This window comes from Chroicocephalus ridibundus, chromosome 3 (genome assembly GCF_963924245.1).
Source record: "Chroicocephalus ridibundus chromosome 3, bChrRid1.1, whole genome shotgun sequence".
NCBI lineage: Eukaryota > Metazoa > Chordata > Aves > Charadriiformes > Laridae > Chroicocephalus > Chroicocephalus ridibundus.
In genome coordinates this window covers 95967573-95993353 of record NC_086286.1, presented here as the reverse complement: position 1 = coordinate 95993353, position 25781 = coordinate 95967573, and the positions used below count along the sequence as shown (strand labels likewise).

The following is a 25781-nucleotide window of genomic DNA, read 5'->3' as shown; positions in this document are numbered from 1 at the left end:
CCTCTGTGGTAATGTATTTAAGAAGGGGAAAAGCTGCTGTGCAACTTTTCTGCATTCAGAGGAAGGAGTGAGACTATGTGAGAGAAACAACTCTGCAGACACCAAGGTCAGTGAAGAAGGAGGGGGAGGAGGTGCTCCAGGTACTGGAAGACAGATTAGCCTGGAGCAGCCCATGGTAAAGACCACAGTGAGGCAGGCTGTCCCCCTGCCACCCATGGAGGTTAATGGTGGAGCAGATATCCACCTGCAGCCTGTGGAGGACCCCATGCTGGAGCAGTCTGGTCCTGAAAGACTGCACCCCAGGGTAAGGACCCATGCTGGAGCAGTTCATGAAGAACTGCTGACCATGGGAAGGACTCACATTGGAGAAGTTTGTGGAGGACTGTCTTCTATGGGAGGAGCCCTACGCTGGAGAAGGGGAAAAGTGTGAGGAGTCCTCCCCATGAGGAGGAAGGAGCGGCAGAGACAACGTGCAACGAACTGACCACAACCCCCATTCCCCATCCCCCTGCTGGGGAGGGAGGAGGTAGAGAAATCGGGAGTGAAGCTGAGCTGGGAAGAAGGGAGGGGTGGGGGAAAGGTGTTTTTAAGATTTGGTTTTGTTTCTCATTACGCTACTCTGATTTGATTGGAATAAATTAAATTAATTTCCCTGAGTTGAGTCTGTTTTGCCCATGACGGTAATTGCTGAGTGATCCCCCTGTCTTTATCTCAACCCAGGAGCCTTTTCTTGTATTTTCTCTCTCCCGTCCAGCTGAGGAGGGGAGTGACAGAGTGGCTTTGGTGGGCACCTGCCATCCAGCCAGGGTCAACCCATCACACTAATCTGTTCTAATTGGATTAGCACCGTTGATCATCTAAAATAATTCTTATGATATAAATGGGACTGTTCACACCTCTCAGGTCTGTGTTCTTGGATCTCTGCAAGCAGCTCCAAGGATTACCTGGTGTAAGTCTTCTTGCTGATCAACAGCCTATTTCAGGACACTGATAGATGCTTGGTACAAACTATTCATTGGCTGGAGATGGATACATCCTTCAAACACAAGATCAGCTAAGTAGTTTTGGATAATTATTTTTGGGCACAACTAGTGTAATGGAATGTATTCTGCTTGGTCGCTAACAGCGTGTTTATGTACAAATACTACTGAATAATTTCACTGATAATGGCTATCTTTACACTTTCATTTAATATCGAAGCATGAATGACAGTAGTTTTGCTAGTTCAAGACAATGCCAGGCACAACAAAACCTTGCCAATCTGTGCAAGTTTAAACTGGTACAAAATCAGGCATGCAACCTCCCCTGAGAGCCGTTTGTTGTAGTGCAGGGGTTTAGTATTAATTCTTCCCATGTTGTTTGGTCTTCCTGTTTTGTTTTTTTTTTTTGTCATTGTTTGTTTGTTTGTTTGTTTTGTTTTGCTTCCAAATAAGATATTACTAGGCACTGGTTAATAGTAGCAAGTTATAGAGCTGTTTGACATATAATGTCAGCTCATACATGCAGTTCCTAATGCTTAACGGGTTAGCGGATGTCAGCTGAGCTGTAGCAATTCTACAACAACTGTGTACATGTTTGAAGATCCGGATTCATAGGCCAATGGGAGGTTAATGCCATTGAAATCACTGACTAAGCTCTTTGGGGCCCAGGCCAGCAATTTCAAAAGCGTTTTCCTTTAGTTTGGTTATTCTTCCCTGCAAACTAAAACAAGATGTGCTGCCCACATTCACTGAAGGTTAAAACTCTGCATATTAGCAGTACCTGATGAGGAGAAATGCTTGATGGCAACTCCACTGTGAGCTACAGACCTACAGAGTACAGGCCTTTGAACTGGGCTGAGATACTGCTGTGATAAGTTCCTTTATTTGCAACAGTTAAGATCAGGCTTTTATTTACATAGGCAAGAAGTGGTAATAGCATGGCAACTAGAAAGACAAATGCTATTGTGCAAGATATTTGCTAACATATTAGAAAAATCAGTCATTAAAATGTAACTAACACAATTAAAACCAGATATTTTTCTTTTTGTGGTGTTGTCTCTGTTCACCTTTCTATTCACACTATCGATTAACTTCCACTGGGCCCACCACTTTTGAGTAAGGTAAACTGAGTTTATTTGCGTACATTAAAAGATATTTTTGCATTCGCGTGCCTCACCTTTCTAATTACTTTAAGTTTTTAATGCACTGCTTAGGAGATATCAAGTCAAACAGCTCCTGCACTGACCTTGTCACTCTGTTTTGTCTTTGTCCGGTGGGAATGCTGTCACTGCCACAGACATCACTAGAAATGGGCCAGGGTGTTTCACACAGCTGTTCCAAAGAAAGCCTCCTTTGATACAGGTACTGAAAAAAAAATTAAATCCCCGATCCCCAACCTGACCAGCTTTTGCTTCCCAACCTCTGTTTCCATGGCATTCTCAGCTGGTAGAAGGCAGAGAGCTAGTACAGTAAAAGAGGCAGACCAGCTTGTGCAGTGCTTTCCTAGCAACACCTACAGCCCGTAGGATCCTGTTGCGTTAACTTTAACAAGAACAGAAACAGAATCTCTTTCTACCTTTTTTTTTTTTTCTCTTTTTCCCTTTCAAGGGTGTAAATGGAGGAGAGAGATTGAATGGCCCCGCAATTGCTGACCTTTGCGTTTATAGTGGTACAGCACTGCAGTAACCTTCAGCAGCAAGACAGGCTCCCGGTCTAATAAGCTGTAATCATAATGAGAAATAAATATCTCATCAGAATGCTAGTTTTCCCTAGTTTTGAGTGAAACTCATAACTTTCTAGTTTTTGCTTATGTGTTACTCTAAGGCATGACTCTACCGCTTGTTCTTTTAAAGAATTCCTTGTTTTATGGATTAGAAATTATTTATGTATTATTTTTGTAGGTAACAGTTATAACAGTAAGTTATAACAATTTGTTGCAATAGTAATTCTTGTGACATTATGCTTAAATGACACTTAATTCAGTGGAGCTACTTCAGTTGTAAATCAGCACACATAAAGACTCTGAAATGGACCATACAGATAAATCGTTACATCTCCAGGATGTCCTATTAGATTCATCTTAGTTCCATCAATACAGATCAGACTGTAATAAAAAGGACCTAAAATCACAACCTGAACACACTTCTCAAAATCAAAGTACGCTTAAATGCCATCATGATATTAGCATACTGAAGCTATGTTCTAAGAAATGGGGAGAAACTGGACAGGTGCAGTTGTTGTAGGCTGTTTCATTTGCCCATGACTTTCATGTTCCTAGGTTATTCTAAAGAATTGTGTGGCCACGTCCCTCCTGATAGCATTAAGAATAAAATTTACACACTTTTAGGAAGTAAAGAAGAAGGGAGTCAAGGAAGCTATTTTCATTCTAAAAGTTTGGTTGCTGTTTGGAAATCTGAAATTGCCAGGATGGGAGCGCTGCAGAAGAGAATGCTGAGAAAAAATGTGATTGCAATCTTCAGATGCATTAAAGGCTGCTGCAAAGGGGATGAAAATGTCCCCTGTGTACAAAACAGGAAACAATGGGCTAAAATTGCAGGAGACTGAGTTTTGACATTTGGATTAGCTTTCTAAGAGTAAAATTAGCCAGTCTCTGGAATAGTTTAGCTGTCCTGAGGAACAGGATAGGCAAATGTCTACCAGCGATGATGATTGATCATAAATGAATAACTGATCCTACTTTGGGTGGGAGGACGGACCAGGTGACCTCCTGAAGCCTCTTCTCACATGTTTTTTTCTGTGATTCTCTATACTTAAGATACTAAATGGACTGATATTTATCACACTTAACACTTGTCAAGAACACTTAAAATAGGTAAGACAGAAAACCTATGAGAAATGATGACATGTTAATTACTCTCTTTAAGTGTTTTGTTCCATCCCTACCTCTTTCTCATCCTTCTGTTCAGTCAGATTAGATACTTTGTCCCTTTATACTGAGTTACCACCTTTTTTCCTCTTCTTATACTCTTGCAAGTCTGATACTCCAACGCTTCGGTGGGAGACAAGAGGCTTGGCAAAGGAAACTCTGCTTCTCTTCACCAAGTATCATATTTGACTTGCACCTCCTCTGAGGATCAAAGGATGACTGACAGACTGTGCATGAGTGCAATTCTGATCTTGTGCACGTGTCCCAATCCAGTGATTTTCGCTCTCATCCGCTCTTATTCTAGCAGGTGAGTGTAAGTTTGCAAAACCAAAATAGCAACACTTCTGCTTTTTGAGCTGTGTTTTGAAAACATGGAGGCTGATTATTCAACTAGTCTAAAATATCCAGACTGATTAAGTACCTTATCTTTGGTACCTCCAATCTGTTTACTCACAGTTTGGGAGACATCTATGTTCCAGAACATCCAAGAAATAGATTCCCATAAGATTCAAACAAGCCCTGCTTATATCTTATTACTAATAGATATATCTGGAAGGGAGGAAATCTTTGCATTAGGCCATTCAGTTCACTGGTCATAGGCTCTGTGAATGCTGTCTGACAGAATAAGGGCTAAAAGAAAGCTCTGAGGCTTCTTTGCTGCTGGCTACAAGAGTAGCTTGTAGCCAAAGGTGTGCTGTCTTGATTCCGTGTCTTAGGTTAAACTTTCAGATGAAGGAAGAATTCCACAAAATAATGCAAATGGATCCTTCTGATATTTTCAGCATAACAATAAAGTTTCATTTCACTTGGCCTTCCATGAAAAGATACCAGGCTACGCCTTCCAAATAATGGTGTTAGGACTCAGCCTTTCATCTTTTTTCTATTTAATCAATTTGACAGTTTCCACTTTCTAACTATTAAATTAAAAAAAAGAAAGCCCAAACAAGCCAAAACACTACCTTTGGTCTCTCTTCCCTCCTGCCCTTCACACCAAGGGAAAACTCTGTAAATAGCCACAAAGCTACTTCATTAACTCCTTTTAAGTGTCTCCTTACACTCTCCTTTGCCACACTGGCAGCAGCCCTTGGCGGAGACTGTCACCTCTCACGCTGACAGACACTGAGCACTGTTTCTTGATACACGCTCTCTCCTGGTACCCAGCTGTTCCCTCTGGCTTCATGCTTAAATGTCACACGCTTCAGGGAAGGAATGAGCTTCTGAACGGTTCATGGGAAATGTGGCACTAGCCTTGGTCCAATGGCAATGTTCCATGATGAAAGTCAGTCTTAAGGTTCACGTAAACTAAGCTTCTGAGGTCTGAAAAGACGGACACGAGACAGAAGTAAGGGTCTACACAAAGTAACAGGATCTCTGAGCCTGATGTTAGGATGAGCATGCTTCATCCTAAAAACTTCAAAGAGTGCCAACAGAGAGAAGAGTCAGAATGAAGCGTGTTTCTGACCTCTGAGGAAAAAGCAGTAGGCAGTCTAGACAGAGATCCTTACTATACCTTACTATAGCAATATAGTATTCATCTTTTCCTTGGCTTGTACTGCAGCTGTTGCAGGGCAGGGACTGCCATTAACGCTGAACTCTTCAGGGTTTGTGCCACTATCCCTAGCAAAGCAGACCTGTCTAGGCCAAGAATGACTTGGCCCACCAGCTGCCAGCCAGTGCCTCAGCTGGAGACAGACTGCCCAGAAAGCAGTTTTCTACAATGACCGCCTGCCAGCGCGCTCCTTCTAAGGGTGGCGTGAAGGGGCTCTGTCCCTGCAATTCCAGCACCGTGGCTCTGAGGAAACTACGGGTGCTGCCAGAAATCCACCAACCTGCTGATCTGCAAATCGCTGCTTGCAATTCCTGTGGAAAGAGCTCTAACAAAACTTCAGGTTAAACCTATTTCTCCAGGATTTGGCCATAATCACCCTGCAGGAGGTCAGAAGACTTAGCAGGGTGCTCTGAGGACACAACGCTGTGCAAGAACCATGTGTGCTAAATCACTACTATGCCTGAAGACATTCATCTGGTACGCTGCATCTCCGGGGATGCTCTTTTCAGCAGCAGCACCTCTGGTGGGGCTGTTGCCTCTACAGAAACATCTAAGCAGAGAACTCCCCTTGCTAGGATGCAGTACCATTGAATGAAAAACCTGTTTCAAAGAAACCCTTATGGTTAAACTGGTAAGAGTTGCAGCAGATGCAATGCCTGCCCTTCCCTAAAGGCAAATATATTGCAAGAATGTGGAGTGTGACCTAGTATAGTGTATATAAGACTGTGAGCTACAGTGCCCCACACCCACACGTTACATCTCTTCTGCAGGTTTGCACCAGAACAGCTACATAAATTAAGCTGTGGTGGTGACTAGTTATTAATACTGAGCTTTAATATAATCTCTATAATTTCCTTGGGCCTCTCTCCATTACCACCAACACTTTTCTGGTTTGTGATGCCTCTGAGTCTCAGAAGAATTCTCCAAGGACAGCTGATCCTGTCAACTCTCACAACACAAATGGATTTACCTTTGCTTTGACAACTATCTCTGGCCCTCGGAAAGAAGTTATTTTATTCTGAAGTCTAATAGCTTTGACTTCTGGTTTCTTGATTTTTCCTTTGTGGTACAGCCACTAGATTGAAAACAATGTGGGTTTTTAAATCAAAGTGGAAAAAATATAGATTCCTTAACACAAGGTGAGAAGGCAGGCAACAATCCTTTCCAAAGAACTGAAATTTGTATTTGCTGTCTCCTTGCTGACCAAAGCTTTCTCTAATAGAAATCTCTCGTCAGGCTGCCTATGTGCTATAGTAGCACCAGTTAAAGGACAAAGATCTATATATGCCTTTTAACCCTCTTCCACTGCAAAGTATAAGGAGCTATTTGGTCTGACATCCGCTTTGTTAGTTTCTACCAGCAGCAGCTGGTAGATTTCTCTGGGGTTTTCTTCACAGCATCTGGCTTGGGTCAGGTCACCATAAAAAATTTAACAAACATCCTTTACAGGACTGGCTTGAGCTTTTTTAAATAAAGAAATCTCATCTATCTCCAATCTAACAAAAGTTTTGTTTCCATTCTGTCAATGCAGAAGACATATTAAGCATTGCATTTAATGAGATATTGAACATCACTTTGTTCCTAGCGCATATGGGAGCAGGCTGTGCTTAGAAAACACATCACTTGGTTTTGTTTTACTCTGTGGTTGGAGTAAAAGTTGTTTTGTTGTGATAAAATATGTATTTCTTTATTTTGGACAACAATAAAATGGGCTAGACTCTAGGCTGCACCTCAGCTAACATTGGAACGAAGCAAGACAGGCTGGGCAACTGTGTAGCTCCTGAAATCTGGGACTAATTTTGACGATGCTTAAAAAAATAAAAAAAAAAAAGAAAAAAATCAAGTAGTATGAACACAAGAACCGCCATACTGATTCAAGACAAAGGTGCCTCTAGCCAATGTTCTGTCTCTAACAGGGATCATAAGTTGACATTTAGGGAAGAATAGGAACTGTGTAAGTATATATGGTTGTTTCCCCTAATACTCTTCCAGCTTCTTACTGTTTTAAGCTTAGAGGATTTCCTGAGTATTTTATAGTTTGTTTACTTAGCAACTCTTCATGAATCATTCTTCCAAGTACTTCTCCCCCTGAAATTCCATAAACTTCTTCCATTCACACTGTCTTTTGCAAGGATTTCCACAGGTCTGGTATGCGATGTGTGAGGAACCACCATCTCAAGCTTTATTTGACAATTCCTAATGTCCCTGTAAGGGACACTGAATAGTTGATCTCTATCCACTTCAGTCACTCTACTTAGGATTTTGTAGATCTCTATCACATCCCCACAGAACATCATTTTTTTTGCAGAATCCCAGCCCAACGAATCATTTATTGTACAGAAGCCATTCTGTACTATTTGATCATCAAATGTGTCCTTCTCTGAATCTCTTCTAAGCTCCAATGTACCCTTTCTTAAATGAGGAGACCAGAACAGCACATAATATTCAAAGTATAAGAAACGTTCATTTATCCAGGGTTGTAACTGGGTTTTCTGTCTTGTTCTTTACTCCTTTCCAGATAGTTCCTAGCATTTGATTTATTTTTTGACTGCTGCTGAGCACTGAAATGGTGCTTTCTTGGAGCTATTTATCTTAACCCCAAAGTCTCTCTCGCTTCTGAGTGGTAATGGTCAGGTCACAGTCCACTGTTTGATATATGAAGCTAAGATTGTTTTTCACAACAGCATTTCACAAAACGTTTTATTGCTCTGTCATGAAGTCTCATAAGATCTTTCAGCAATTGTATGCTCAACCCTTGTCCTTATTATGTTGATAACTGTGTCATCAAAAAACTGTGAAACCTCACCGCTCATCCCCTTTTCCAGGTCACTTGTGACTATACTAAAGCATGTGGGTCCCAGCACAGAATTCCGTCAAACTCCTCTTCCTGTACTGAGGATTTTGACTGTGAGTTCCTATTGTGTTTTACTTCTAGCTGTGTTTGTTCAGCTTGAAGAGATGGCTAAAATGAAATCTAATTGCTTTGTTCGGCTTCTTCAGGTGAGATTATAAAGAACACAGAGGTAGACTCTTGTAGGTTCACAAAGAAAGGAGAAGAAGCAACAGACGTGAGTTGCTGCAAGGGAAATTCTGATTTAGAAATAAGAAAGACTTTCTTCACACTGCACCAAGACACCCAAAGAGCTTGTGGGAGTTCTGTCCTTCAGGGTATTCCAGACTTGACTGTTCATGACCCCGAGCCACCTTATCTAAGGTGTAAACTGGCATTACTTTGAGACACAGGTTGGATTATATGACCTACAGAAGTCCATTCAAACCTAAATTATCACATGATTCTATGCATTTAAGGCAGGATTTTCCCTCTTATTCCATGGCTGTTCAGTATCCTTCCTCGAAGAATATTGTCAAGGTCTTTTGGAAATCCCAGTAAATTATATCAACAGGATCACACAGAACCACATACTTGTTGACCACTTCAGAGAACTCCAAGAGTTTTACAAGGCAGAACCATGTTTTCTCTTTTCAAGATCATAGTCATCATCAGGTGTGAATATACATTGTCATTGGTAATTCACCTATTTCCTCTTTAAGTTTTTAGGTGAATAACACTGGGCCCTGGTGTTTTGTGTTTGTTACTTTTCGTTCTATTTCTTTGAATAATAATCTGTTCCAAAGTTGCTTCAATTTTCAGACAGATAGTTCCCTGAGTTCCCCTTAAAAAAGGATGCTTGTGTTGTAATCTTTCATCTTTTCTATGATGAACCTGGATGCCAATAATCTATTTAGCTTCTCTGCAATGGTCTTGTCCTCTCTGACTGCTCCTTTTCCACTCCACTTAAGGAAGCGCTACAAAATGCTTGCCAGATACTTTGCTCCTGGTGTCCTAAGAGAAGAATTGAGTAGTAATTTTAGTTCCTTTAGGAAGCTACTCCTCTGATTCTTTTTTGGTCTGCTTGATAATATTTTCACATTTCGTCTACCCAAATTTATGATCCTTTTCATTTTGTTTGAATACAACTTCAGATTTTTAAATGATGCTTTCTTAGTTCTAACAACCTGGCTTCACCTTTCCGTCTTCCTTTTTGACGGTTTCCAAGCCTCTCCTAATACACTGTACTCAATGTTGTGCTTCCACTCCAGTGTCCTTCAGCCTCTACACCACCTGTAACTTAATTTTCTGTCGCCCAATTGATGGCACAACTGTGGTGAAGTTTTTGGCCTTTCGCTTTTTTTGTGTCATGGATGCTGGATGTGAGTAACGATTATTGTTACAGAGCTGTGCTTCCAGAGGAAACTTTGAGACAGATCTTTGTCATTACCTTGTCAGGGGCTGCATTTCCTCTTGCGGGGTTGCTAGCCAGCTGATCCATGAAAGAATCATTGACAATTTCATCTACGGTTTATGACCCAGAGTGAAGTTTCCCTCTTCTACACGGTGGTAACTGAAGTGATCCAAAACTTTCTGTCCTTACCAAGTCTCTGACTTCTTACAGCTTAACTCGGCCTGTCTCAGCTCCTGGTTGGGAGGCTGGTAGTATCGGCCTCATTCTATAGTCTTCCTCTTGGGGTCCCGCATTTCAATCCAGCTTCTGTGCTACTTGTTAAGGTGGTTAGTTTATTAATTCACTTTGATCCCAAGCTTTAACTAAACATGTAATTCTATTGTAGCAGTAGCACAGTATACTTTTTTCATCCCTTTATATTTTGTACATTAGTATTACAGCATCCCACTGGCTATCTTTCTTCCATCAGGAAGAAAGGAAGAAAAAAACCAGCTGTAATTGGTAGTTGTTCAATCCCATCATCAGTAGTTTTTGATCCAGTTCCTTTGCCTTCAGGACGGCAGCAGAGCTTATGCTGCTGTGTTTTGACCCTGCAGCCTGCTCCTCTCACTCTACCAATATCAACATCTGAGGCTCCATCTTCTATTTCTCGACTACTCTGCTGAGCCTAAATGCTTTCACCTTCATTGCAAATTCATTAATTCTACTCCATTTTCCTCATCCTGATAATCTTCTATTCTGGCACTTTGATTTTGTCTTTAGCCCAGAGGGCAACAATATTGACTGTAACTGAAGACATTCTTATACTTGTAAAAATCTTCTCCTCTCTTAATTATGCCTTGACCACAAAAAATGTTTCAACAGATATAATTCTGATCCTATTTTTAACACAATATTGCACTTATATAGATATCCCTTTCCAAGTTGAATCTCAGACCCCAGACGTCTCCTTTAGGAGTTCAGTACCTAATCTCATACACCCTGAGAAGGGGAAAAAACCTAGGCAGAGTTTCATCTTTTCTTTCGGCATTTCAGCTTCTAAAGGTGGCTTGCAACATAATCTGAGAATATAATTCTTTGGCAACAAAATGACTACTGGAGACCACTGGGAAGCAACTTTAGGAACACAATCTCCAGGCACCAGTGAGTTATTTACTTTGAACTTCTTCATAAGTTTTTCATTTAGGAAACATGGAACTTTATGTAAATTTGTATTGTGTTGTTAGAATGTTGATTATTCAGGGCAAAGCGTTCGACTGGAACACACTGATTTAGGCGCCACCGTTCTGACTTTTCTCCTTCTTTACAGTTTGGTGCTTCCTTATGCATAAAAACTATTTGTGTACCTAAAGACTCAGAACAAACAGAGAGGATTGTATATATAAAAGAGACATATTTAACACATAAATAAGAATAATGTGTTGCACCTTTTTGGTAACAAAAATGCCATTTTGAAAGAGAAAAGGAAACAGTTGGTTCCCAGATCCATATTGAAACAAGTACTTTAAATCACTTGTTTAACCTCATCTGTTTTACTCTGTATTGGGGTGGACTAGAAGCACTCAGTCCTTGTTGTGACTCAGAGTGCAGCAACTAAGGGAAGACTGAGAGAAGTAGCTGCTTAGATTATTCAGCTTGATTGTAAGAGTGCCCTAAGATGTGGGAGGCAGATGAATAGTTAGAGCACAGGAACTGGATGTGGTCCTTTACTGCTTTCTCCTCATTTCCAGTGACTCATTTGGTGACCTGGGTAATGTCACGCCTTCAATCTGTGTTTCAACTTCCTGAAATCAGTCTGTGCCTCAGCTTCCCCAGTTATAAAGATGGTACAGCTGGCTGAGAACAGGGTTACCTCTGATGTGATTTTTTTTTTTTTTTCTTCAGGGTACTAAATTGAAACAGCAAAAATACAAATTATTTGCAAAACAAATATTCCCCAAAATGTTGTTTTGGGATTATCACAGCTCCGGTTTTAATGCGTTCTCTTTAATACAGTTGTGCCTCTTATACTGAAGTATTTAACTTCTAAAATACAATATATATGTCACATTTTTTTTCATCGGTGATTGCTCTTTCAAGAATTTAGTATAATATACAGTTCAAACAAAATGAAACAAAATAACATTATCAAAATGAAGAAATACTCCACCACAGAAACAAAATGGTTTTTCTCCAGTTAAACAATGCAGTAGATGCTGACACATTTCTGACGAATGCTTTCATTTTGATGAAACTACATTTTGTTTAAAATCATTTACTCTGTACACATATTGGTTTTATGACATCTGGTTGTTCTTGCGTCTCATCTGACATCTTCCTCTTTCACAGGTAATAATTATCTTTCTGTCTGTCTTTCCTTCTATTCCCCTCTCTTTTCCACAAATGCATCACTCCTCCGACAAATATCCTCTCTATTCCACATATTTCAAGCAATTTTTTCTCTCAGGTTGTCCAGCTGAATAAAATAATAAAGTTAAATTCAAAGCAACCATTTCCAGGCTGTGCTTAGCTTGAATTTTGCTGTTTCTTTTCGAACCTAAAGGGGCTTGTGTGCATTAAAGTTTGTTCACCTTTTCTGATTATACCCATTGGGTAATTAAAGGTATTTTCTCCTACAAACTTTGCCTCACTGCTTCTTAAGGCAAACCTTTCCATCAAAACTCTTGTGCCTGTTTTAGTAATAATATTGGCTTTTACAGTACCTTGCAATTTATGAATCGAGATGCGTGAGACTGGGATGGGGTTACAAGAGATTGTAAGACAGAACTTGCCATCCTCCACCGTAGGAACAGCTCTGGAGAGTCACACCATCTCCCCTCACTGCTGTCCTCTTTTCTGCTGCTTCTTTACAGCCTGTCTGGGGAATTGGGTGTTTACTGCCAATTAGGCTTGACAAAACAGCAGGAGTTTCTTGCATTCTCTTGACAAGGGTATTTCTGGGCTGCTGGCAGCTGTTGGAGGGCTTCTGTGGTGCCCAGTGACAGGACAAGAGGTAATGGGCACAAACTTGAACATAGGAAGTTCCACCTAAACATGAGGAGGAACTTCTTTACTTTGAGGATGACAGAGCCCTGGAACAGGCTGCCCAGAGAGGTGGTGGGGTCTCCGTCTCTGGAGACATTCAAAACCCCCCTGGACGCGTTCCTGTGCAACCTGCTCTGGGTGACCCTGCTCTGGCAGGGCGATGGGACTAGATGATCTCCAGAGGTCCCTTCCAACCCCTACCATTCTGCAATTCTGGCTACATGGACAGCATTAGACCTCTGTAGTAAGCACTTTGTTCATTTGGTGATTTAGATCATTTAGATCTTACCCTTACTGCACTTTCTGCTGCGGTCATTGTGTAAAACACTCAAGGCGTTATTGAAGATTTTCTTTTGGAGCAAAAATGATGGTAAGATACTTTAGTTTGCAGCAAATAGATTTATAGAAACCTTTATATATTATAACGCAAAGTACATATTCATTGTATCTATAGGCTGCTTTACTAATTATATTAGAACTGTTCAGCAGAACCACTGGAGCAGCAATAAAATTTTTATTCCAAAAAGATATGGCCCATAATTATAGAAAATGTTGTGTTACTTCAATGCCTGAACTGAATCATTGCTTTTCCAACTGCCAGATTGCTGACTAAGAGTATTAGGCTTCAGTTTCTTCTGTCTGAGCCATAACACTTCGCAGCCTTTCTGACAGATGTAAAAACATTTCACAAACGTAGGGCCTTCCTGTGCAATGGCCTTATGCAGGGTTCCCCTGAACTGGATGGAGTTGAATCTGCCTGCGCTGTCAGATTTTGACAATAGGGTCCAGAAGATAAACAAAAAATGGATGATGACTTTTTTTTGGGTGGAGGGCAGTGTCGGTTCCACCATTTTTGCTCTTTTTTCTAGTTAAAGGAGAAAAAATGGAAACTGATCTCAGTACTTTGGAAAATGATGATGTACTTAAAACCTTGTTATTAAACCTAGCATTTCTGGATTAAAAAAAAATAGTTATTAACAAACACATTTGGAAAGTAGTCAGACAGCTCATAACAGATTCGACTCAGATAGGAGTTTGCAAATGCACTGTTGCACCTAAAAGGGCGTATGACTTGGAGCTGCAGATACAGAAGCATCATGTCATGGAGGAGGAAGGTGACAGTTCCTGTTTATGCATTTTTGGCAAGCTGCACCTGAAGGATGGGATGATTTTCTGGAAACTGCCATGCCAGAAATACACAGCTAAACAGGAGGGAACTGAGAAGAGCAGAGGGAATAATTAGAGACCTATGGGGGTGGGACAGGGCTTCTAGTCTAGTTTTTTTAAGGAAACCAAGCAATGCGATCGCACTGTTTTCCTGTCAGTACTCCAGCAACAATGCTTGAATCTCTTGACCAATTTCAAAGAAGCCTGACAAAAAGGGAGAGGTCTGAAAACACTCGGCTCCTGCAGTTTTTATGAAAATCAGCAGCCAGACAGAGGAGACTTAGATCTGTCCACCCACTAAAGAACAGGTGGAAGTGTGAACTCCGCTGCATTATTTGACACAAGAGAATCCAAAGGTGTCATCCAAAACCAGGCTCCATAAGGTTTGCTGCCAATGGAACTGTTAGTTTGTTTAGAAGTGGTTTTTTTTTTTTCTTTTTCTTTTCTTTTTTTTTTTAATAAATAAAATACATTTAAAAGACAACCAAGACTTCTGTCTGAGAGCATTTTAAAGACACTAATCACTGCAGGATGTAGACAATCATTATAAAATTATGCATAATAACAGATCTTGTCCAGAACAGGCCCTGAAATCCCTACCTGAAACGAACTCCCTTTGTGCCAGTGGTTTTTGTCTGCCTTGAAAAGGACTGTTTCCATTTCTTCTCATGCCAGAGCTAGCTGTGACCTTCTTTTCTCTCTTAAAAAACGGCAGTACCACCAAACGTAAAGAAATGAAAAATGGTGAGTCAGATGCCAAAACAAAAACTGCTCTTGAAAATCACGATATGTTAATAAAGGGTATTTTAATGTGAATTTGGTCTGTCTTTGAAATTTTTAAATTCCTTCCACCACGTCTTGAGTGAGAGAGAACTCACAGTGTCCCACTTTTTCTAGCCTATTGTGAGAAATTACTTTGAGCCCTTGATGCTACAGGATATTTCATCCTTCTTGACTGTCCCACAAACAGCAAACCCCCTCAGACTGGAAACTCCTCCACAGCTTTCACTATTTCCAGTCTCCCATGAATCTGACAAAGAGCATCGGTCTTCTAGGGAAGGAACCTACAGGAAAACCCTCTGAATTTTTTGTTTCCAGTATCTTCTTTCAGTTTGCCTCAAGCAAGACAACAGCCAATCACGGCTGCTCACAGCTAGACTAATGAAAAGAGCTTGAAAAGGGAGTATTGGTGGAATTGAGAAATTTAGAATGTGGCCTTTGGACAATCTGAAAGGAAGATATGGGGAAGAAGGAAAGTCCCTTAGGTTGAGGGAAGGTCTGGAACCATCAAGAAACATGTCTCTGTTATGCATGGGGCATATGTGGATACATGTCATTATGAACTGAGAAGAAAAGATCACAGATTACATTATAATGATTGTCTTCTCAAGCTTAAGAAAGTAATTTACCTGATATGTAACAATAGCTATAGTGATATTCCATTTCTAGAATTCACCGCAGTCTTTCCTAGATAGGACTTCAGAGAAATGGAGTTAATAGGATGCCTGTCAGTGACAAGACTTTGGATGTTACTAAGCAGGGGGCATTCTTACTAACCAGGCAGTGAAATTCTCTTCAAGGCTCTCACGTACCATTCCAGCTTTGGGATATAATGTATTAAACTAGACTGGGCTTTCCATGCATTGTGGTTGGATGACAATGCCAGATATTTCATCTTTACAAAGGAAATGCGGGCAAATCAGAAAAAGACTGCTAAAGGTTTGAAGTACTGACAGTAAGAGCTGAGACTCTTCATGTAGCCCTGTGAAAAATGAGATGACTTTTATGGTTTTTTCTATATTTCTCTCTAGTAAATTCTACTGACTTTGTGCAAAAATAATGTAAAATCATTTGCTGTGCCTAGGACTTTGTAGGCATTAGGGAAAGCATTGCCAGAAGGTTGAGAGAGGTGAACCTTCCCATCTACGTGGCACTGGTGAAGCCACATCTGGAGTGCTAAGTCTAGTTCATGGCTCCCCAGTACAAGAAAGACATGGACATACTATAGGAGATCAAGCGAAGGGCAATGAGGTTAGTTAAGGGATTGGAGCATGTCATATGAGGAAAGGCTGAGAGATGGGACTGTTTAGCCTAAAGAACAGGATGCTCAGAGGGATCTTATCAATGTGAATAAGTGTCTGATGGAAGGGTGGGAGCAAGACTGAGACAGGCTCTTTTCAGTGGTGCCAAGTGATAGGACAAGAGGCAACGGGCACAAACTGAAACACAGGAGGTGTCATCTGAACATGAGGAAACACTTTTACTGTGGGGGTGACTGAGCACTGGCTCAGGTTGCCTGGAGAGGCTGCAGAGTCTCCATCCTCGGAGATACTCAAAAGCCATCTGGATGTGGTCCTCGGCAACCTCCTTTAGCTGATCCTGCTTGATCAGGGAGGCTGGACCAGATGACCTCCAAAGGTCCCTTCCAATCTAAATGATTCTTTTATTCTGTGCTTTTCAGTAACACTGTTTTAGTCACAATATATCAGCTTGGTGCAAGTCCACACTCCAACTTCCATCATTTTTTTTAACAATTACTCTGCAAGAGCTTTCAGCTTTCCTTTTCAAGTTATAAGAAGCTATATATAAAATCCCCTCATACTCTTTGTATTAATTTTGTATTTCACACTCAGCAGTAAGAATTAATGTGCTTGACCCAGCATACAGCAACTGGCACAATAATACAGAACAGACACATACGTGACTGTGTCAGTAATTAATGAGCAGAAAGGTGAGTAGGATAACTTAACCTCATGTAATATTTTCTTCATAAAATTATCTTGGAGACGCTTGGGTCTCATGGTCTTAGACCTTTAATATTTTGTTTAGGTTGGGCTTAAAGCAGCGACTTTTCAACACTAGGGCCACTGCTCTAGTGAATTAGTTCTTGCGGTTACTTGAGCTACATCTTTTATGTGGCACGTGCAGGCCTAAATTCTCTGAAGGAGTGTGGACTACCTATGGATACCTATAACAACATAACCACGGTGTCTAGTATTACCATTCCAGTCATGCCATGTTTTAGTTGTTTCTGATACTAAACATATCTCACCTCTTCTCAGCATCTTATTCTTTTCAGTCTTGCTTCCTTCAGTTTTGAGGTGGCTGCCATACTGCCACAGTTTTGAGGTGGCTGCCATACTGCCAGGTGGCTGCCTGTTGGTAATGAATGGATAAATTCTTTAGCATCAGCCTGTAACACGAAGGCTATCTTCCCTGCCGGTTGCAGATGGCGGGAAGTGATTTTATTGATTTGTTAGTACTTAGCTAGAAGGATTACATCTAGCAGTAATAATGTGGCCAGGCCCTGGGACAAATCACCACACAAGTTAGCGGAGGGTCTGTGTCTTTAACTGAGTGTGACATTATGATATTTACCAGCCCTTCATAGTGCTTTGCTTATTAACACCACTTTAATCTCTTCTGAGCCATCTGTCGGTCATTCAAGTTTCAGTTTCCTTCGTGTGCTGGAAGAGTTGGGAGACTTCACTTTCTGAGCTGAACTTGGACATTACCACTCAAAAGTTCTGGTGGTCACAGTAGTGCCTATTAATTTTTTTTTTCTTTTTAATTTTTTGTTATCAGCTTGTGTCCTGCAGAAAATCTCTTGGGGGGACACAAGCAGATGGCCACAGTAATTCCTCTCAAATTCAAAGGGTCATGAGGGTTCATAGCTCTCAGAATTTACGTGAAAGGTATTAGTGTGGCTGGCTGAAAGCTGGTCCCTCTCCCTGTTCCAAACCCCGCAAGTTTGGCAGCAAGAAGCATTGAATACTGCCAGCATAGATTTTTTTCTTTTGGTTCGTGCCCATCAGACGATCTCTCTAGAAACCAGAGCTGTTTCCATGCTGTGACCTCGGCAGAAGCATGACTGAGAGGTCTTAAGTGTCAGCGTGTGTTAGTGGAAGTTCACATTTTATTTGAAAGTGCAGTTTTCTCTATATTTCAGCTTTGCATTTCTAAATAGCCTGAAAAATTTCACTCACTGGCAGGCACATGTCTGAGCAAGGGACCTTTCAGAGCTATAAGCGTGAGTTTCTGGCCAGTGGATTACATGCAGACCATTTCCTGTAGAGAATGGCTGTTGCGTTCGCTTACCAGCTCCCCGAAAATCAAGTTGCTCAGAGCTGGTAGGTGAGAAATTGCCAGGGATGCTACCTCTGGTCTGGAAGTGACGCTTTATTTCCTTGTGCGCTACCCCTTCAGCTGAACGGCCGGCACCGTGGCGTGTTTCGTGGCTGGTTTTGGTGGGTCACACCAGTGGAAAAAACGGGTGTGACGATAGATGAGTTAAGCGCACTCGCCACCCTCATGGGAAGCGTGGGGGGACCGTGGCCTGGGGGCCACGGACTGGGCGTAAGGAGCAGATGAAGAAAGCGCCGGGGCATCGGGACCCCAAGGAAGGGAGGGTCGAGTGGTGAAGGCAAAGCGGGATGCAGCAGCAGCTGGAGCCCCAGGGGCGAGCACGGGGAGCGGCGGCACCCCCGGGGCTCCCCTGGCGACTGAGGCCCGCCCGCAGCCCGGCCCCCCAGCCGCTGCCCCCCGCCCGGGGCCAGACGGCAGCCTCGGACTCCGCCTCACCGGCACCGAACTCCCCCCTCCCTCCTCCCAGCGCCGGGCTCGCAGCAGCGGAGCATCTCGGCGGCGGCACCGCCCCCCCCCCCCCCCGCCCCCTCGGTTCGCAGCCCCGCCAGCGGCGATCGGGAGCCCTCCGCGCCACCGCACGCCCACCGCCGGGAGGATGGGCTGCGGGCGGCGGCACGGCAGCCCCCCAGCTCCCTGAAGCCGCGGAGACAAAGGGAGCGCAGCGGCGGCGGCGGCAGCAGCAGCCGGGCCGGGGTGGATGCAAGCAACCATGAAAGGCTGGGTCTCCGCCTCCTCCTCCGCTGCTGCCAGAGAGCTGCCGGCTGCCGCTGCCGCTCGGAGGACTACACTGTGAAGGGGGGCGGAGGAGAGGCTGGCCGGGTTTGCCGTGCGAAGGTAGCAAGGTGTAAGGGAGCGGCGGCAAGAAAATGTCTTCTTCGGTGGGGCCCCGCGGCCCTCGCCCGCCCACGGTGCCCCCCCCGATGCAGGAGCTGCCCGACCTGAGCCACCTGACAGAGGAGGAGAGGAACATTATCATGGCAGTGATGGACCGGCAGAAAGAAGAGGAAGAGAAAGAAGAGGCCATGCTCAAGTAAGCAGACGCCAGTCATTCATTCATTCCGGCACTCATTCATGCGCCCATCGCCGGCGGGCGGCAGCGGGCGCTGCCACGGCGGGAGCCCGGCCGGTGCCCGGGGCCGCCCCGCAGGGACCCCTCAGCGGGGCCGGCGCCGCGAAGCCCCGCTCCCGACCCATAACTTCCTCCTCTCCCTCCTCCCTAGGCAGACCTGCCGGGGCTGGTGGCGGGGGGAAGCCCGGCACGGAGCGGGACGGCGGCCCTCCCCGCCCCGAGGGAGCCGAGCGGCGGAGGGGCGGGCGGAAACCCCCGGCTTGGGGGTGAGGGGCGAGGTGGGATTCCTTTGGGGTCCCCAAAACCCCGCCTCTGCCGGGAGGGGCGGCTGGGTGGGGTTTCCCTGCGTGCGGGAGCCTCCGCCGCGGCCGTGCTGCCCCCGCCTGGCTCGGCCTCCGCTGCCGCCCGCCGCCGGGCCGGGGCGGCTGCCCCCGACCGCCGCCCTGTGTCCCCCCGCTCCGCCTTCCCCGGGCCCGGCCGCCGCCTCCTCCCGGGAGGGCAGCGGGCTGTGAGGCAGCTGGGAGCGGGGACGGCGGGGCGTTCGTAATGAGGGGAGAAAGGCAATTAGCGGCACCGCTCGTTACGGAGGGGGGGCGTGCGTGCGTGCGTGCGCGGCCGCGGGACGGAGGGGGAGCGGGAGCGGGTTTACCCCGCTGGCGGCGGTGCGGGGGAAAGCGGGGTGTGGGCAGGTGCCATGTTTGGCAACCAGGTCCCCACAGCCTCTTTTGAACCTTTTTTCGCTCGTCCCGTCTCCCCGCCCTCCACATCCTTGCTAAAGAGCGCATGTGACCACGTTTTCTAGCCTCCTCCATCCATAGGAGGCTTCAAACGGAACGTTACCAAATTGCCTGCTGCGAGTGATGAGAATAAACAGATTGAAGCTGTGGCCTGTGGAGGAGAATCAGGGTTTCTCCTCTTCTGCCTACCCGTCAGGCCTGTTCGCTCTGGGGGGAAAACGGTAGGAGAGGTGACTGGAATACGTGCAAGCCTCTGACGTTACCCAGACCCTCCCTGCTGTATCCTTACCTCACTGTCCTCTGGTTGCACACACCTGTGCTTGGAAGGGATGCTCGGAAGGTGTTACGTGATCTGGGTGTTTCTTTTGGCAGCAACGGAAATACCCATGTTGAGCGATGCGTGTGCCAGCTCTTCCCCGTGGTTTTCTCTGACCGATGGAGAGACCAAACCCCCGCGAGGCTCTCGACTTTGGCATGCTGGAGCTGGGACAGCGTTCCGGTATATTGCTGTCTCTGTCCCTTCCCATCATGGCTCTGAATTTTTACAGGGGGCTAATAGAGGTGATTGCAGCCACCGGGTACTGACGCCCAGCTGCTGGGGTTGCTTATTGCCGAGGAGCCGGCCGGGAGTGTGGTGTTTGGATCTCGGTCCAGGAGGAAGAGTTCAGTTTGCTGTTCATTACGCTTGGGGTGTGGCTGGTTGTGGAGGTGGGGTGGCTGCAACGAGAAATGTTCTGTGAAAATGCATCGTGTTAGTCGATGTGGGGAAGCCTAAGTGAAAGATCCCTCCTCAGTTTCTATTTGTCAGAAGAAAATTAAATAAAGGAGTAGCTCAAAGGCTCTAAACTACATTTATCCTTCTCCCATTCCTTGTCATCCAGCACAGTTACTTCCCTATAAATATTTAGCTTTTATTGCGTGAAGAAGATAACTGGTTCTGTGATGATGCTGTAGAGCAATACTATAAATCTTAGAGTCACTGCAAGAATGAACTTTTGTTGGTAGAGATGGTAATTTCTCAGCTCTATTCTTGTTAACATGGAGTAGAGGATAAATTTTCCTCCTTTTTTTTCCCCCCCATTTTTTTTCTTCTGCTCTTCTTTTGCATTGGCATTTCTGAATTCTGGACTGACACTTTTGTGTGAGATTACGGGAATCTTCAGCAGTTTTACTAAATGAATTTAGGACACTTTAAATACAAGTTTTAGAAGAGGTCAAAAATTGTGCTTTGTGAATTCAACTTGAAATTACTTTATATTATCTTCAGAGGTTTGTGATACCCGGAGTTAAAAGTTTATTTCCTTACAACAGTTCTTTCAAATCATGAGAATAACAGCCTAGGCTCTCCATTGGTCTGAGAAATTGTGATTTTAAATAGATTTTTTTCTTGAAATAAAGAGACAGATATTATTAGAAAATACATTGGGAAACTTACAAACCTATATACTCACTTTAGCTATAGCATTGGTTTCCAAAAATTAGGTCGCAGCAAATAGTTTTCATATGGATTATGATTCGACTCTTACGGAGAGCCACTAGATTTTCTGAGATTATTCGCCTTTTCTATACGCTGAGCACTTACTTCCTCTTTGGGGACAGGAGTTAGACACATCTTTCCAGAGAGGAACTCTTATAAGATTGGATTTTGAGACAAGAATTACCTCCATAATTTTGTAGAGGTTTGTTACAGATATACAATGGTGCTGTCTAGATGACACAGCTATATTATGAAAGTCATATATTGTCACCATCCCTTCCTGTTATCTTCAGTAAAAGTTTTTCTGATTATCCAAATGTCTTGGCAAAACAGCCACCAGTTTTTGTTTAAAACCACCTGGCAGAGAAATGTTTCCATCTGTAACACCCACATGCAAATCTGCAGTGTCCCCTGGAAGTGAAGCTGATCTCTGTTGCAAACTGGGCTACCTGCGATCCTGGGCCCATCAGAGGCCGGATGCAGGCTGTCTTGTGAATCACAAGGGCTAAAAAAGGGTGCAGTGTTTCTCTCCTGCTTTGGATGTCCTGATAGCAACAAAAGTTTCTAAAACAGCACTTGTAATTTGCCTTTCCAGCACTCCTCATGGCAGAAAACTGTAGGGAGAATTATCAGTTAAACTACTGTGTGCTTCACATGATGATCACAAAGTTGCGGGTCCAAGGGAATTTGCGGTGTTCCTGTGAGCAGACTGTAAGGATTTCAGGAGAAATGAAAGAGATTAGCGTCATCAGTAAAGAGGCTGTGTCTCTCTCCTCCGGGTCTGTACCTCTCGGTCTTCCTGAGCCCGTTCCTGACTCTGAGCGGAGAGCCTTCTCCTGACACCTCTCTGCTGGTTCCTGCTGACACCGGCGTGAACCGCAGCGCGCCAGCCGGGAGCAGGGAGCTGTTACAGGGAGCAGGATGATGGACAACCGAATGCTTCCGCTGCTTGCTCTGGAGAAAGGCAGAAATGCGTGCTTCGGTTTGAAACCACCTGCTCTATTTCCGGGAACTTGCCGTATCTGCCAGTTCATAGGCCTGCTGATTTTCCTTCAGCAGTCTGGGGCTAACGGAGCTTGGCACAGCCTTAGGGTAAAGGCATGCAACTTCTCCTGGCCAGCGTGACTTTCTTTTTCTAGGTATACCTGGTCAGTGGCAGAGACCTCATGCTCCGCTCACCCTTCCGATACCAGGTTGCAAGCTGCTCTGTGTGGTGTTTGTGGAAGGGGACCATTCTGCTCTCCTGTGACCTGTTGAACACCTTAGAGCAATGTGTTGAGGAGCTGGGGCTTTTGTGAAGGTTCCTCTTTTTGCTTTTTTTTTATGAACAGGTGCACCTTGGCATGAGGAGCACTTTAACCTTAGCCAGTGGCCTTAAAATTGCCTTTACATCCAAAGATGGGTTTTGCGTTCCCACTGTAATAGGGGCAGTGTCACTAGGTACGCCCGAGAGCATATCCGTGCCTTCCTCCAGTGAAGTGCGCTCCCGGTCTGGTGTATGGCACTGAAGACTCAAATCCGCATAAGCACTTCGATGCTTACCTGGCACTAAGTAGAAACTGAGGCACCTTGGGTGCAGTCCATGAAATCTTTCCCTAGTGGTGCCTCTGAGAAGCTGGCTGTCCCTGTGTGTCCAGGGCATGTAGGACCAGAGCACGTGAGTGCCTTGGCTGCTGAATTGCTGCTGTCTGTCATACCTAAGCCTGTTGGGGAGTCACAAACTATGCAGTAGTATACTTAAATCCTCTGCAAGACCTGACACTAATACGTTTTAACTTAGTGGAAACAATTTGGCTTCCCATAGAAAGAATTACAAGTTTATGGGCCAGGAGCCTAACTCGATGTCAAGCCCCATAAGAAGAGCTCTCCTTGCAGAAGAGCTGTCTTGCTCTCATGCTATGTGCTTCTGGTTACCCAGGGCTGTTAATGCAGCCTTTTTTAAAAAAGTCAGAGAAGTTTAAAATACAGAGAGGTAGGAAGCAGGTCCTTCTCCCTCCCAGCTGAATGATCTTGCCTTGGGGCTTCAGAGCTTTGCCTTTTTGTTCCACTCTGGTTGGGAGAGCTTCACCTTCCTGCCAGCCACACCTTTGACAGCAGCGTGGAGAACAGTCTATTGCGTAGGTGAGGCTTTACCATGGTACACTCAACTCTGATCCACTCTGGTTTCCCTGTTTCCCACTGACTGTGCCAGATTTTGCGGGTGTCTCTGAAGACTGTAGTCTCTAGCAGCACTGTTAATTGGAGCTTGGCCTTACAGACCCAAGCTTCTGCTGCTCCTGTATGAATAAATGTTTGCGTAGGACAGTGGTGGAACATGCCATGACCTCCTCTGCAGACTAACTCAAATTGGAGGCATTTTTTCCTGTTTTACATGGTAGATACTCCTGTAGCGGAAAGGGAAGAGGTTCCTGTTGAGTGGCTGGTATGTCTATCCTGAAGTCCAGATGTTGCCCTACAGGTGACTCTGATGTAGCTAACAAATTGTGAGGAAGTGTGAGAAGGAAATTTTTCATTGAAGCTGAAGAGAAAAACAAAGCATAATTTGCAAAAATGGAGGGACATCCTCTCCCCATTTTAAAGGAAAAATAGTTTAAAAGTCTTAAGTGTACACTCAAACACTAGCTAGCCTGAATCACCTACATTGTTTGTCAGTGTAAGGTGCCTTGAAGTGAAATGACCCCAGTTAATGTAGAGCAAACTTCAACCATAGTCAAATCACAGAACTATAAATATGTACGTACTTAAGCTGAAGTTTGTTTATGTGCAATTGTGTGCCTTATCTCATTGGGTTAGTTAAGTACTAAGTGCAAACCACGGCAGCTGTGAACACAGCTAGTGGAGCTCCAGTTCTGTTCTGCAGTGGCCTCTCACAGCCCAACAGGACCATACACTGGGACAGGCAAAGTACTTTTCTCCACCCCTGGTGGACCAGTAGTTTATCAAATTGGGGAACAGCTATAAATCAACCTTAGACAAATTTTGGCCAGAAATTAGATGACGGTTCCTAGTTACCACAACAGTCATTTTCTGGAGCAAATTTAAGTGGGGACAAAAGCTCTTACTAGCTTTCTGATCGGATTTATCAAGACTGTGAAAGAGGGTTTTTTCCAAGGTAGTGACAATAGTAGGAAACTTAACTCAGAGACATAGGACGTTCATTGTAGTTTTGTAACTCTAATTGAGTAGTTTCTGTAGAGAGCCTAGCAGCTGCTCAAAACCTTCCCACATCTTAAGAGAGTTATTTCAAGATTTGCCATGGGAGCGGCAGTTAATAATTAGGGAGAAGTTGATCCTAACACCCAATTTTGTCCATCTAGTGTGGTGCACAAACTTGATTTTAGTAGAAGTCAGGTCTCTAGAATTAAGAGGGATATTGGAGCTGCTCACTTTTCAGGGCTGCCAAATCCTGAAGTCGCTTGCATTTAGTGAGGATCTCTGTTTCAGACATCGCAAGATAACCCTTATATAGTTTCCTCTGTGCATCTGTAAGCTTCCAGCCTGAACTGCTAGCTGTGTAGCTCTGAAGATTATCAGATTGGCCAGGAGACATGTGCTCTTAACCAGTTTCCTGGAGACAGTTTGTTTCCCCCTCCTTTTGTAACACTCGGACCACACCTAACATTGTCAGAAAACGTTGAATACTGCTCAAAACACAGTGGCAGCTGCTGCCACCCTTATTTTGTATAGTATTTATGGGCAAAATAAGGAAGTAGGGTTCCAAGACCATTTTAGCCTGAATGCTAACGTAAACAGTAGGGAAGAGAGAGGTAGGATTGTTCTTCATTCCTCTGTTGAAACTTGACTACTTTGCAGAAATAAAAGGAACAGTGAAGGGGCCATCACGAGGTAGTCTGTCTTTATCCTGTCTTTAGGATAAAGGATCTAAAGCCTATCTTTAAAGCCACTGAGAAGACAAAGGTGGAATTGAGAGTACTGGGAACTGGTTGTGTGTTTGGCACCAAGGAATTAAAGGATAATATAGACAAACACTACCAGGACGCCCTCCTCTGAGTCAGACTCTTGCTTATTCTCTCCATGGTCCCATGAATCTCACTTTCTGTGCAGTGGAGCAGGAGGAATGGAGCGTGCCCTCACCTCTGCTGCTTGAAAGCCTTTATTTCTTCCTTTGTACTTAAAGGGGTTTGGAACCACCATGTTTCAGGCTCTGTGATGGAGCAGGGAGCAGAGCGCAGGTTGCTTACTGTGTGCATGGGTGGTTTAAGCCCCTAGAATCACCCAGACAGACTGTTCACATACCGCCTCGTGCCTCTGCCTGGCAGTGCCAGCTCTGATCCTGACGCTTTAGTGTACAAATCCATGGTGAAACGATTTTACTGCTGGAGGACTGCATTTTCACAGAATTACATAAAGGTTGTGGTTCAGGTTGTGGTTGTGGGCAGGACTCAAGATTGTCTAGTTTAACTGCCCACGCAGAGCAGGGCCACTTAGAGCCAATAACCCAGGACTGTGTGCAGATGGTTTTTGAATATCTCCAAGGATA

General features: G+C 44.2%; 1 protein-coding gene across 48 annotated transcripts in view; it reads left to right on the top strand.

Annotated features, from left to right (window-relative positions):
- Positions 1-18529: 18529 nt before the first annotated feature.
- RIMS1 (regulating synaptic membrane exocytosis 1) overlaps positions 18530-25781 on the top strand; it is a 342029-nt gene continuing 334777 nt past the window's right edge. For all 48 annotated transcript variants that reach the window (XM_063330221.1, XM_063330179.1, XM_063330171.1 and 45 more), the window contains exon 1: positions 18530-19027. In XM_063330221.1, the coding sequence (XP_063186291.1) occupies positions 18864-19027 (164 nt within the window). In that variant the 5' untranslated portion in view covers positions 18530-18863. The remainder of the gene's footprint in view (positions 19028-25781) is intronic.